At 45.7% G+C, this 15,477-nt stretch overlaps 1 protein-coding gene across 1 annotated transcript in view; it reads right to left on the bottom strand.

Annotated features, from left to right (window-relative positions):
• FHDC1 (FH2 domain containing 1) overlaps positions 1-6,730 on the bottom strand; it is a gene marked incomplete at both ends in the record, with an annotated part of 30,159 nt that extends 23,429 nt beyond the window's left edge. Inside the window, one exon of the mRNA XM_084204778.1 lies at positions 6,248-6,730. Coding sequence (XP_084060904.1) covers positions 6,248-6,730 — 483 coding nt within the window. The remainder of the gene's footprint in view (positions 1-6,247) is intronic.
• Between the last annotated feature and the right edge of the window lie 8,747 nt (positions 6,731-15,477).

Consider the following 15,477-nt stretch of genomic DNA (forward strand, 5'->3'; position numbering starts at 1 on the left):
CAAACCCTGAAACACGCAATGCTCAAATCTGTTTGCTTACCTAGAAGCAACAGAAACAGAAAGCAACAGAAATCCATAATAAAATAAGCTCTCACAGCTTTGTATTTCAAAGTTGGTTTGCTGTATTATCTTACATATATAATTCTGAAGATCAGGCAGGCAGAAAAAAAAAACCAAACCCACCCCACAATATTTCCCCTAATTTTGTAAAAAATTTTGAAATCAAAGTGCCTCTTTTATGTTTCTTCCTGTAACAGCATACAAGTTTAAACCTGAGAGGTTTGCCCTGTTTTAGCAAATTGTGTCCTTAAGGTTAAAATTTTACCACAGCTATTTTGGTGATAACAGCTACAGAAGTCATGAGATTTACAAGGACAAGAGAATTGTTTCACCTTAACAGTTCCACCTGACGGCTACAATAAAAGAGCTCAGTACACATAGATGTTCAAGACTACTGTTGGACTTGTGTGTGTTTGTGGTTTTGACAACTGGAAAGGCATTTTGACCTTTGTGACAGTGCTCAGATTAGAAGCAGATATATAAATGCAACATTGGCATTATAACGAAATTGAATTAGCCTGCAGTCAGCTGGTGACAGTGAAAACACAGGGATGATTAATGGGCTATCCTCAACATACACCCAGGAGACAGCCTCCTCGTCTGCTGAAAATAGTGAGTCATATTGAAAAGTTTTCTGAAATTCTGGAATTTCCTCTCTTCTGAAAACAGTGAAGACTAGGGAACACAGGAAATATCAGCATATTAGTTTTAATTAGATGATTGGTAGCCCAAAGCCCTTCAGTTTTAGCATATGCAGTGATAAGGGGACAGATTGTGGTTTATTCTCCTGTTATCTTAAGAGTTGAGAGGCCTCCAACAGATCATTAAGGAAAAGCCCCTTAACGCAGGACAGGTTCAACTATCTCTCCCCCTGCAGTATCTAATCTTTTTCAAATGTTTTACTGCAGGGACCTCTCACTGACCTCTCTAACTGCAGCTCCAGTCTCCAATTGCTCCGGTCACCCCTAGTTCTCTGGTTTCTCTGTACTAGTTTAAGCCTATAAGCTTTACCATCATTTGGCTTTTGGTTTGTTTGGGGTTTTTAAAGCATATTCAGAGTTAATCTTGTGTACATTTTTTAAATCACAGTCAGTAACTGTTACAAGGAGACTGATCATCAGATGAGTAAACCTTTGTTTTCCATGGCACAACTCAGATTTACACTACAACCGCAAACAAATTACATAATTTTTAAAAAATATTTTCCCTCGAAGAAAAACAACAAAGGGGAACATATACAGCTGCATTTGTCTTATCAGCACAACAAAAAAAGTCACAGCTGTTCTTAAGCACCAGGACTTTACATACACTTCTTGCTCTGTGTATGGCTGTACTCTGTTTTTTCTCTGATTTCTTGTTTAACCACACAATCAGAACAAGTGTCACTTTGCTTGGTGTCTACTCCACGCTTATCAAAAGTGTTTGAAACTGCTGTCATTATGTAACTACCTTCAAGGAGTTTCCAGATGAAAGCACAAGGAAGAGAAAAGGGGAACCTGGCAGATATTCCATAAATACAAGTTCCCACTCCTAGCACACAAATGCACTATCTTCCATCCCACATTCAGTTGCATATTAGATTCATAACCTTAGCCTGAACATCTGTTCACAATGTCTACTCTTCTCCACTGAGATTTCACTCCATTTTGCTCATGCAGAGCACTGTCTGCTGTTGCTCTTTACCCTTTGAACATTACCACAGCTTTTTCTAATTTCTGCTCAGTCTGCTCCTGTCTTCTGCTCACACACACCATCAGTGCTGCTGCCGGCACAGCATGTTTCAGGTCTTGCCACCCAAAGAGGTTCTGAAGCGCTGTCCACCAGCAATACCCCTGGGCTTCTTGACTCAAAAAGTTACACTGGACTGTAATTGAGAATTGGCAACAGGCATTCCTAGTCCCACTGGGATTCTCCATAGCAAAAAAAACCACCTCTCATATGGTTTCTTATGATCTAATTTGGATAAATTCAGGAGAGGTCTCTCCATTCTCATCCTCTACTCTCTGAAACTGGAAATACTACAATTCTCTCAGGTGCTTTCCACCATCTCCACACCTGCACTTTGCAAGCCCATGTAAAGCATCACAGGTCACTTGCCACACTTGCCACATCTAGTTTATAAACAGTGCAATCTCTGAACCAAGGACAGCAATTCACTCACTACTCTTACTTTTCATCTCCAGATTATTCAACCCAGCATATTTCCAAAATCTGAAGCAGGCACAGATCACACAGTAACAGGTCTCAGTTTGACAAATGTTAATCCACCACAGAAATACTCAGTTATCAAGGTACTGTGAGAAGGGGAAAATTAGCCTGAGTACCACAGTGAAGCTGTGTTGATGGTAAGAGGATATCTACTCCAGGACCCCAACACAAATTTGCAATCAATACGAAAGATTCAGAGGAGTGTTCTGGGATACACAAAAAGACCCACATCAAACCTGACTTTGTAGTGACTGGAGAGATGCAACAGGAGTTTCTTGCCATGAAATCATCAATGAGGAAGAGAAACACAACAAAGTGGATTTATAACAGATCAGTAAAACAAAACATGGTAGGTTTTCTTATTCTAAGAATAATGCGGTTTCACATGGTAGGACACAGTTTACAAATCAGAGCAAGCATGGAACAGCCTGGTGGCTCAGGCTGGGTGCTGAAGGTTAGGAAGGATATAAATAACTTCCTGTTGCAGCTTCTACTTCTCATTACAACACAGTAACCATCACTCCATGCCTCCGGTCACGGTGCAGCAGAGTGAACCCAGCAGCTTACTAAAGGGCTGTCCCCACTCTGTGTCATCCTCCCATGTCACGTTCCTAGCCTGCTTTTTCCCTTAGGCAGGCACTGGTACTCATCTCATTTGGTTCTTGCTGATAGCTCTTCCCTGGATTAACAGGTTGAATCAGCTCTCAAGAAGGTGGAATAAGCATCAGAGCCAGCACAGGGAAAACAGAGAAGACACGTCTAGGAGAGGGGGCAAGAGACATCCTGTTCACTCCTTCCATTTTCCTTCTCTCTCCTCCTCTCACTGTCCCTTTGCAGGGAATTCACTGCATCCTTCCTCAAAGCCATCAAACCTCACTCAAACAGCAGAAACTGCTCCAGGAGAAAACAAACAAAGAGCCCCACAGCACCCTGCAGAGCTGCTTACTTAAACATGTTTACAGAGGGTGTAATATGTGTATTACATGATCCAATATCTGTCCAGAGGCAGCGGACAGCTGGGGTGAGGTGAGAGACAGGAGCAGAGGCGCGGTTTGAAGGAGAAAGCCAGACCAGTTCCTCCTCTGCCTGCCAAGAAGCTGTTCTGCCCACTCCGCTGCCAGGCTAACTACAGCCTGGCTGAGTGCCTGCTGCGCCACACTGGGACACCACTGAAGGATGGGGAAAGTAAATTGGCGTGTAAACTTCACCTTGCACCCCCTATTTTTCAGAGCCTCAAATTACATGGAACCATAGGGCAAATTAAGCCTTTAGTCAAGGAAACATGTTAATTAATCTCCTAAGGGTTTGGTGAGGGCTTGTTTACAAAAAGGAAAGCATTTGCTGTAGGAGTTTGACTCAAGCCTCAAAAGGGACTTCTGTTATAATGATGATGCTACATATAAATTCTCTGTATAAATCACTGTCGAGTGAGGAATTCAAAGGACATGCAGCGTTGTAAGCTCCTACACACGTACAACTTTTACCAAAATTGCTCATCATTTCATAATCAACAGTGATCTCCAGCAAAGGTATGAAACCCCAAATCTCCTCCACAGTCTGTAGGGCAGTGCCCTCAACACTGGCTGAAGAGTAACTCTTCACTGCTTCCACTGAAGCTACACCACTGTACCGAGAGGGAGGCCATAGGACAGCACAGCACTCTCCGGCCCTGCCCTTCTCTACAGCACTTTGGACACGTGCTGCTTTCTTCAGATTAGGATCGAAGCAAAAGTTGAGTTTATGCACTTGAAGTTGTCTTGAAAATCCACTGCTGATATACGATGCCAACTAGGCTAATTCCACTACGTAAACTTCTAAGAACATTTTCTTTGCTGGACCATAAAGCGCTGTCTAAAATCAACCGTGCTGTACACAAAAGGAACAGAGGTACTGAAACACAAAATGTCTGGTCCACTTGGCCTTGCTGGTTTATGAAACAGCCACAAGCAGAACTAGAGCCCTCTCAGCCCTCTCTCCACCAGGTCACACAGACTCTGCACACCTCAGCCTGCCCCCAGCTCCTGTCAGCCTCCGCAGGTTTTACCGGAGCGAGCTGAGGGTAGCCATGCACACTGAAAGGATGGATGGCAGCTGACAATCGATGGAGTCACAAGCCAGACCTGTGCTCCCATCTCCGGCCTGCAGCAGGGTGAAGCACGTGAGCTGCTGCCCATCTGTACTCCCAATAACACACGGCTCCTCAGGATTATCTCCTTCCCTCCTTGCTAAGCAGATAGGACCGCAAAGTCCATTAACACATGAGGAATTGCTCACCACTGACACACTGCCACAGCATGCTTGACAAAGCTTAGCGAGCGAGGGGAACATTTTGTCACTTAAGTGGCATCACTCAGAGGCCAGTCCTGCTGCCTCACCACCTGCCACGTGCAAAGTCACCACGGGAGCCCTGAAGCAGGGTGCACAGGCACCAAGCAGCGCAAATGCACCGCGCCACCGTATCGGCTTCAGACAGACGCGCGAAAACCATAACTTTCAGCAAGGCAGGGTTTTGTTTCCAAGGCATTGCATCTTGGAGAATCCCTGGTTTTGCAGGCCTCTGATTTTAATCTCTACCACTGCATAAGTTCTAGAGCACACCGGGCCTTTCTCTGACCTACCTATTGCGCACTATGGGCCACATTCAGTTTATGAAACTTATTGTAATATTTACTAGAACTAGATCTTTATCACACAGCAGTCCTGAAAGGGGGAGCCTCTGAGGAAACACAGGCGGCCAGAGCCCTGTACATCCTTTCTCAGCACAGGAAGTGCACTCACTACACTCCTGATTCAAAGATGAACATAGCCCGAAAACAGCACACAGGTTAATGACTGCCTCTGAGGACGGCCCCAATTACTACCTCCCGACGTCAGGGTTCCAGAGCCTGCGATACACATGCCCTCTCACACCTTAAATTTCAATATGTACAACATGCATACTATCAGTGCATTGGTTTCTCATCTTGTCCCTTCTGATCTCTTTTTGACATGTCCTGAATCCTGCAAGGTATCAGCAACTTCATGTCCCTGGTTTTTCACTAAAAATGATGCATTGTAACATCTCTTAACCCCATGCCCTCTGTATTTTGTTTACAAGCTAACATGCATGTAGACACACACTAGTGATTAAATCTGCATTTCAGCCCTTCAATTACTTCAGAGAAAGATCACTTGAGACAATTCAGTTCAGGCTTCACAAAGAGGCTGTCTATAAATGAGGACTTAAGAACTAGAAAAGCTACTTATCACTTCCCTGGAGACTGTCTGAACCTGAGAGTACTCGGTAGAGAGTACTCCTCGCCACCAGAACAGAAATCAGCTGCAATCTTGGGACCTTCTTGGAAGGTTATCTTCATGTCCAGAAAAAGCAGGGAAGATGAAGTAAAGTTTTTCGTAGCAGGAAAATCACATTTATGAAAGTGGAAACTTTAAATTTATCAAATAACAAATACCCTTAATCACTATATTATGTTCTATATGCTTGCTGCCATACTGGCACTTCCCTTCCTGATGTCTCTGGGATACTGTGGGCAAATAAGCATTAACCCTTGCAAATAGGACCCTCTTCTCTCCTGCCCAGTACATGTTTGCATGTGCAACACCTTGCTTGCATCACAGACACAGAGCAGGAGCTGAAGAGACAATACAACTGTGTTCCACACTGGAAACTCAAGGGCTATCCAACATGAGTAAATAGAGATGCTTTCAGCTCCCTCCACTTATTCATATTTATTTTAACAGGTGATCAAATCACAGCACTTAGCAAGTAAAAATAATAAAACACAGTTAGCTCTTTGAAAAACAAATATGTGCCACTAAGAACAAAGAGTTTATGTTTCCCATCATTCCCCTCTCCTTTGAATCAGGACAAATTTGCCGTAAGGACGAAACATGACAGAGAAAGAGAAAAAGGCGAGGCAGAATTCACATCAACTCCTACAGCATTATGTAAAAAAAGAGGTTTTACTTTAATTCTTACCTCCTCTTTAGTCTCTTTAAACGAAGACTTTAAAGATCGGCTCCGGGAGTCCTGGGGTTTGGCTTCCTCCTGCTGCCCAAAAAGTTCCTCAATTGTCTTCGTATCAATTTGATACTGTGGTCTCGCCGCAATTGTCCAGATATTGTTTTTACCACGGACTTGTTCTTCGGGGATGGTTTTCCAGAAAAAGCTCCGCATTCGTTTTTTTTTGCCGTGGCTGTCGTGCCCGTTTACCAGCTGTGGAGGCAGAGGTATGTTGGGGCCAGGCAGCGGAGGAGGGGGTGGCGGTGGGGGCGGCATTCCCGGGGGGAGCGGAGGGGCTGGGGGAGCCCCGGTGAGGGGACATGGCGCGGGGGGCGGCGATGCTGCAGGCTGAGAAAGGTGAGGCGCCGTGGCTGTATCCTCGCTCATTAATCCCGTCGCAACTGGAATTGCCCCATTTTCTTTATCATTGACCAAGGAGAGACAATTCATAACATGCATTTTACAGCCTCCCCGAAGGGGAGAGTGTTACTTCCTTGGATGGGTTTGGAACATTGAACAGTCAGCGCGGCAGCCGCTGGGATCACGCCCTCTCAGACCCTATCTGCCAGCAGCGGCAGCACGAGAGGGGACTGCACCATCTCCACAACCTGTGACAAAGGACAACAGGGACACTCAGATCACAGACATTGGACACTGTCCCTCGCACTGAAAAGACACCAAAACCAAGGCACAACAGTTATCAAGTTTTCAACCCAGAAGGGAAATTTAGCGAATCAAAAGCCTTTCACAGGGCAATTGTTTAACATTTATCCACACCAAGATTTCAAACAGCTCCAGGTGCCTAGATTTCAGGAACATATATAAACACAAGAATACCTCTAAACAACCCACAGTGGGTATCGAAACTACCTATTAATCTCCATTCAGTGCAATTTTGTAAAAGAATATAGTTATCTCAAATTATTAAAACAAATATTATTCCCCTGCTAATTTCAGGTATGCTTTTGAAGCTGACTGCACACAGTACTAACTATGGTACTGGATTAACTGCATCAAACAGACCCCGTTTGAATCTTCTAAACTCATGGTTCAAACCCAAACTGCGAAAAAATAGCTAAAAATTTGCTGATGATTTAACAGTCTAGCCTAGTGTACTACTTTCTCTTGCCTTTGTATTTTTCACACAAATGTCAATAAGGGCAAAAATAGTGTACAGCCCCTAAAGTCTCTGTGTTCACTGAGCATGAACTTAAAAGTGTGACTGGTCTGGCTGCACTACCTCCCAAAATACACTCACAGAAGAAAGACCACCGTTTGATCAAGCTGTCCTTGATAATTTGCTTCAGCATCCAGGTTAACAGTGCCAGCTCAATAACACAGAGAAAGAAAGGACAGAGAAGCTGGCAGGTGGAACAGGACCCAACACATCCTAAGCATTGCACATATGCAAAGCTTTAAATACTTTAGGAAGTTTTAACCTCTGGATTATCTCATAAAACAACAGGAATCACAATGGGTTTTAGCACTTTTCTTATACTGTTACCTTCTAAATAAAAATGCTGCTATTAGCAGCAAACCTTCAGGTAAGAGCATGACTTCCACAAACCCCACACTTTTAATAAGCCAAATCTATTGAAACAGATTTAATTCATAAGTCTCAGAGAAAATTTAAAGTGTTTCAAATACATACCAATGAGGAATCTCATGATTTTATGGAAATTTGGAAGCTATCTCAAAAAAAAAAAAGATTTGGGAATTTAAGGAAAAAAATTTAAAAATTCAAAGATGCCACACAATACAAACTTAGGTAGGAGACAGAGAGCCTCTGAGGAAAACTCAGTCTCAGCAAAACTCACCAGAAAAAGCTCAAGTAATGCACTGGCACAAGAACAACATCAAATCAGAAATTTGGCACTGACTTAGTGGTATGCCTCCTCAGCAGGGTTCACACGGAGCTAATAGCAACCCAGAGCCATTTGACATTGTATAATAGTGATGAAAAAACTTCACTATTTTTGCCAGAGATCCATCACTACACCGTACATGAACAAACAGACCCAAGTCACAGAAACAAGCCTTAGGGCAAATTCTCTCTTGGTCTGCAAGGACTCAGCCACTCACAGCTTCACTGAAATCAATGGAAAACAACACAAAATCATCCACTGTACCTTTTCTTCTCAAAACCTTGCTCAGGGAGCAATGAACTCCTCTCTCCTGCTTCAGATTTTCCGATCTCATACCTTACGTTATCCGGGCGTTTGCAAGAATAGAAAACATATATAAAAAACCTGTATGAGGCTTAAATCACAGGCATGGTGGAAAATATTTTAATGGCATGGTAAAAAGGAGAGAAGCTACAAAGAAAGTGGATCAGGATAGAGTGTTTCAAATTTAAGTCAGCATTAATACCAGCTGCTATTACAGGGCTCTGCATGTTCACGCCTCTCCTCCTAAATTCACGATCATAGAAGCAGAGAGGCATAAAAAAGCAGGTGCAAGGTGGTGGAAGGAGATTAACCACTCAAAGCAATTAAGTGTTGCATTAATTTAAAGAAATACTCAACTAGGAAAAACACTTTTCCTCCCTACTACTTATTTAAAAATGAAAAATGTATTAGCTAGTTTTCCACCATCATACAAAGCAGTATTCAACATTATTATTTTCTAACTTGGGTTCCCACACATTCACCAAAAAAAAAATTTAAAAAAGACATAGACAGACTGACCAACCATGCCCCAGGCAACATTCAAGAACCTCATTTTGAGACTTTCAATAAATCCATATGCTTTAGGAAAAACAGGATCAAATCCTAATGGAACAGAGTTGTAGGAGATGAATCATCAGAGTCCCAGCACTAACACACAGGAGTGGAAAACGACTGATCCCAGACCTGAGCGCTCCTGCGCCAGACAAGGGACACTCCTAGTGAAAGGAGTGGAGAAGGCACGGGGAAGAAAACATCCCAACCTAGATGTAAAGATAGATAGAACAGGAAAAACTGTTTTCAATCCAACGAGCCCTGTACTGCTTTAGATGAGGTAACAGCCAGAACCAGGAAAGGGAAGGAATCAGCAATTGGAAGGAAGGCACGAAAGGAAAGGCACAGCATAAAGGCTGGCATTCAGCTTTGTTTTCTGACAGATAAGCACGATCCAGGTGACAGAGGTCACCTGCTTGTAAGAGGATGGCGGTCTCGAGTTACCAGATACCAGGAGACTGGTCAAAATTCCCTTCTCATGCTGCCTCTCCGGAGGAGCAGCTCAAAGCTCTTCCCAGAGGAGGCTCCCACCACTACCGTGGGTGGGAGAGGAGAGAAGCTGGCAGCCAGGACAGGTTCTGGGCTGCTTGCTGGTATCAGCAGGTGCCTCTGAGCAGGAAGTACACCAAGAGGAGGTGGGGAACAGCGCAGCCGTTCCAACTGTGAGCTACAGATTACCAAGACACGCTGGGACCGGGATGCGTAATAGAAGCCAAGCAAAATTTTAACTCCTAAGGAGCCTCTCCACACTTCTCAAAGGATTAAAGGGGGAAAAAAAAATGAACCAAAGAACAAACGTTTAAGACGTTGCAATTATACCTCATTGTTGCGTGTTTGTTATCCAAAACAGCCGGAGAAGCGCCAAAGCTCTAAAGTAACATCTTTACTGCACGTTTTAATTGTGTCCATATTTGGCATAAAAGAAATATTTTGTTTCTTTGTCTCATTCATTGTTTTAGCCAAGCTAATCTAACTGGGAAATGTAATTTAAAAGTTAGAGGGTGTGGACAACTTTCTCTCCAGGTAGGAGAAGCACTCTAAAGTAATTTGTTTCTTGCAAAAAAGGCAGTTGCCACTGAGAAGGACACAGATTGTGTTTGCATACACAAATTAACAGGTGAGGTGTACGACGCACTGAAGGGCATTTCATAATTCATACTGCAAGACGTGACTGACTCCCTTTAACTCACACCTTATGCTCTCCCCTGCCCACGTTTCTGTATCAGGCGCCCTCCAAGTTCTCATGAGAACAACACCGAGCCCAACCACAGCATTTGGGTGTCTGTGTCTCAACAACAACCCTACAAAAGGCAAAGCGAGCAACTAGTTGCTGACTGCAGACAGAGAAGCTGCAAACGCCAATAACCATCCCCCGATCCTGCCAAAATCTGCGGGTTACAAAGAACACGCAGCTCACGCTATTCAGCGACTTCGCACTTCCCCGCTCAGCGCATCCCACAAAACCGCCGTGCGCACCCTGTCCCTGCCAGCCGGCCCGGGACCTGGCGGGGCTTGGCCGGGGGGCTCGACTCCGGCTATTTTTTGTTCGGGCTCCCAGGTGCCGCGCTCGCCCCGCCGCAGGGAAAGGGCTCCCACGGGAGGAGCCCCAGCCCCACCGCTGCGCTCTCTCCGCCCGGACCAGGTGCCAGGCTGAGCGCCCTGTGGGGGCCCTGCCGCCGGGACCACCCGAGGGGCAGCGACAGAGCCTTACTCCGTAATTCCCTTCCACCGACGCCGCAGGCCACGGGGCACCGCGGAGGGCGCTGGCGGCTCGGCTGCACCCGGGGTAACACCGCGCCCGCTGCCCTCCGGCTCCGCCGGACCCTGGCGCCCGAGACGCGCCCTGGCCCGGCGGGAGCGCCCCGACCCCGCTGTTCCCCGCAGGACGTGGCGGGGGCAGCGCTCGCCCCGCCGGAGAAAGCCGGGGCGCCCGGGACAGCGCCCGGGACAGCGCCCGCCCCGCCGTGCGAGCGGAGCGGCGGCAGCGGCTCTCCCGCCGGGCCAGGGCCGGCCGGGCCCGGGGTCCCGCGGGAAGGGGGGTCCGTCTGCCCGGGAGCGCTCCCTCCTCCTACGCCTCGGGAAGGGGGCGAAGGACCCACGCAGGAGGACGGCGACCTCCCTGCACTGCCCGGCCGCGCCCCCGGCAGCGCGGAGCCCCCGCCCGGCCCGGGGGTCCCCGCGCCCCGCTCACCTCGGTGCCCGCGGGAGCACGCGGCGCAGCCCGGTCCGGTGCCGCCGCCGCCGCTTCCTCCCATCGCGCCCGGCCCGGCCGCGCCGCCGGAGCGCGGGGCGGGGCAGCGCAGGCGCGCCCGGGCGGGGCCGCGGCAGGTGACGGTGGCGGTGGCGGTCCCGGGAGCGGCCCGGCCGCGGGGCCTCGATCCCCCTGCCGGCCCGTGCCGCCGAAAAGCCCGTGCGGGAGGAGAGCGACCCGCGATGCAGCGCTGTGCCGCCGCCGCCGCGGCGAACGGAGATGCGCAGTGGCGCCTCCGGGGGCACTGGGTCTAAGCCAGCTCCGGCTGAGCTACTCCATCGACACATCCATCCATCACTGCCCGCACGCTATCACCGCACTCACAGCAACTATTTCTATAGGAACAGGACAGCGGTGCTACCGGCAGCGCGCCCGGCTGGAAGGAACGGGCTCCTCTCCGCGGCTGAAGCCTTCCGCCCTCTGCCCACGGTCCCGAGCAAGCGCATCCCTCGGTCTATCCCGCATCCCTCACCCCGACGCTCCCCGCCGGCTCAGCCCTGCAAGCTGGGAGGGAGCAGGCAAGACGGGCCCCTTGTGACTCCAGAGCGGACGGTGTGAGAGAAGTGCAGACGAATTTGAGATGTGATTACAGCGCTCCAGGCAGCAGCTCATGTGAGTTGTGGATGCCCGAAAGCCAAAGTACCATCGACTGATAAGACAGCAAACAAATACAAATGGTTCTAAAATGTTCTATCAAGAGATTGAATCCTATGTCTAAAATAAAACCATTTTCCCAGGAAGAGTAAAGGTGAAAAATCTCACTCAATTAACAGTCAGCCCACACACCCTGACACTACTTTTTACAGAAGGCAAATTCCAAAGGTGGAAACAGAAACCCTTTCCTGAGAAAGGAGGGAGGGAGGAAGAAGAAACCTCGCTTCCAATCCTGCCTAATAAGCCACCAGAGCTTCTGAGCTGAACACAGGAGAAAACACCTTGATTCAACCAGGAGTGGGAAGGCAAGAGCAGCAGGACAAAATCATGTCTTGCAAAATCATGAGTGTGTAGTGCCTCACCTGTGCTATTTACTCTGCTCAGGTGTTGGGAGGGAGGAACCAGAGGAAGAGTGGGAGACCAGGTGTGGAGCCTGGGTCCATGGTTGCAGAGGTTACACCATTCCTACTCACAGTTCTGCAGTCAGAGATCTGACTTACTGGTCTGGCAGGACAGCCTGCTTTAGTCACCTCAATTTAAAAAAGTAATATTAGAGCAAAAGGAAAATTTAAGGAATGTAATGCCAGAACCCAGTCATTTAAGCTGAAAATTCACTGAATGAAAAGAGTTCAACTGCAGTAAAAGGCAATTCCCATCAGAGCATACATCTCTGCTTGGCAGGGTTAGCAGCAGCTGGAGAGGACACGCTCAGCTCTGAGCCAGCGTGGACATTCCTCGAGAGTGTCAGGTCAGCCCTGAGGTCATCGGCGAGGAAGCGCTTTGCGCTTGGACTGTAACCGCTTGTGCCGGAGCCAAAGGGACTTGTTTTCATTGCTGCCAGTCATGAGCACAAATGTTCTCTGGAAAAGACGGAAAGAGCAAGCCAAACAAGAGACTTGCATAATGGCATTGTATTTGAAAAGTCAGAACCCAAACAGGACAGCAGAGGACCTGGGAGCCAGTCCGGATGTGAAGTTAAACTCTTCACTTTTCCTCACCCTCTGGGTTTGTTCTCCCTGAACTTTTCCAAAACATGTTAGCAAATTAATTTTAAATTTTTAGCTGATTTTTTTTAAACATGTTAAACATGTAACACTCAACAGGCAAATATTTTGCCCACATGGCCAAAATGACTCTGAGTTATAAACAACTGAAAACTGGTCTTTACAGTAGGAAGTATTAGGCAACTTTAATAATAGGTAGATCAAGCAGCCCCACCTATAATAAACAACAAATGCACCTCCCTAGAACAGATAGCATTTAGATGAGTTGGTATACTACAAAACCAAATCATACTGTTAATTTTTTAAGATTTCTAAGTAATGAAATGCTCAAGACAGTTTTCAGGATGACTGCTTTTTTTAAGGCTTTTTTTTTTTTTTATGAGAAGTAAAAAAAAACACCTTGTCTTTTGTAAACTCTGCTTTTCTTCAGAGCACAGAGCTTCTAATTCTTTAGGCTGAACACAAATCTAATGACTGAACAGATCTAATGGAAATAAAGCAATTTACACCACCAGAAAAAAGGTGTCATCTTCATTACAATCCCTCAATTCTACAGAGTTTGGATCAAAGAAAGAGAAAAAGTTAATTGTAACACTCCTGTCGCATTAAAACCAAGTTATATTTGGCCTAAAAATTAAGCACTGTTAGTTAAGCTCTCAAAACAAAACCCTGCAATTAATTACCACCATCACATAAAACTAGCATGATGCATATGCATATGCAGGAAAGGCAAATCAAAACTGAACAGGCAACACTAGTTTTTAGCATTATTTATCACTTAAGTGCTTGAATTTACAGCCCTTAGTATTTTTTAAAAGGCAGCAAGATGTATAATTATTTAATTAGCACAGTAAGACACACTATTCATTATGTAATAGGAACACACTGCTGATAGCTGAACTGCTCCTGACTGAACCAATGGATTTATGCTGCCATGAACAGCAAGAACAGGGAAAACCTGAACTAAAAAGTTGTTTCAGGTTTACTCTGTTCTATATCTGATCTCTGCACTTAATTAAGAAATGTTATCAGACAGTCACACTGAGACCCATCTCAGTCCTACCAACCAGGAACCCTGCAAAGATTCTCCTGATCTCTCTTTCTGCTCCTCCTGGAATTTCAAATACTCTCTCTCCTCCAGTAGCTATTCTCTTTAAAACAGATTCTCATCAAGGGATGAGACTGAATGTATTTGCTCAGAAAGCAAAGTTCTGTTCACCTACAGCCATTATAAAATCTTGAATGCTCCCTTTATGCTGGGAGCAAGTACTTTACAGAAACACACCACCAACAGCAGACAGCACAGAACTGTTGCTGCTCCTGCTCCCTTCTTACACTTTTTTTTTTAGAAAAGCAGCTGAAGTGTAAAAGGCAATGCTTCTGTGCCAGCAGTCTCAGCCACAGGAAACAAAAGATTGGCAAACCACAGACTGAGCTTTTCTGTCCAAGGCCACTGCAGTGCAAGCTTCATACACTGCTGCTCTGTGCCTCAGAGAAGGGACCCTGCTGAAAACAGCAACACATCACTTTCCCTTTCCACTGCTTCTCCATCAATTTATGCCCTTCTTCTCCAAGGCAGGCACAAGCCATCCTACCTGCTACTCCTACACTACAGGGTAAGCTACTTCCTTCACTCCCTTCATGACAAAAACATGTGAACACTCCCCTTCTCCCTGGCCATTTGGTTTCCACACAAGACTCATGGAAATGAAAAGGAAAGATGTTGGTAAAACAGGTGCAGAGAGGTGAACAAGAGCACTGTCACAGACAGAGAACTCTGTTTTCTGTGTATCCCTGCCTTTAACACCAGAGCAACTGGAAAAAACATAAATATATCAAAGAGCAACAAACAGTAAGAAATGAGAGAAATATAAACCAAGCAGCAGTCAAATCCTCTGTCTAATAAAGATATTCTAATTAAAAACCCCTTTCATCTTGACACAGATTAGCAACAAGTAGTTTGGTTAATTTTAGGGTGGGAGCTACCATAAAATATGGTAAGATTCACAACTAATATAAACATTTTTGTGACTAGTACAACCCTTACACCAAGCATGCAACATGGAAAAGATAACCAGACTAAAAAAAAACCCCAAACCTAAAGATAATGGCAGACAAGGAATGCTAAATAATTACAATACCTTTCACTTGTTGTAACACCACAACAAGGAACAAGAGCAGATAAGCAAAGCATAAAAAGTGAATATGCCCCCCATTCAGTTCAAAACAGAGTCAAGGCGAATATTTAGCTCTCCTTTTACATTACTTTGATCATTTTTGAAAGGACAGACAGACTAGAGATAAGGTTTCTAGGAAAAGCAGTTGACTGAAGATTGAAAAAAAAAGCTGTTACTTTAATGATGTTGGTGTATTACTTTACTCTTGCCCGTATAGATCTCTTTCCAAATGAAAATACAGATACATTTTGTAACCAGAAACATTCTTTGTAAGAGGCTTGTAATAGCATGAAGTAGACCAAAGAGCATTTTTAGAGCAAAAAAGCTGTTTGCAGAATTCAGATGAACAAAATAACATGACCAACAAGTTTCAAACAAGTCAGGAGTACAGATAACATAC

This window comes from Fringilla coelebs (genome assembly GCF_963513975.1).
Source record: "Fringilla coelebs genome assembly, chromosome: 4".
In the NCBI taxonomy this organism is placed as follows: Eukaryota; Metazoa; Chordata; class Aves; order Passeriformes; family Fringillidae; genus Fringilla; species Fringilla coelebs.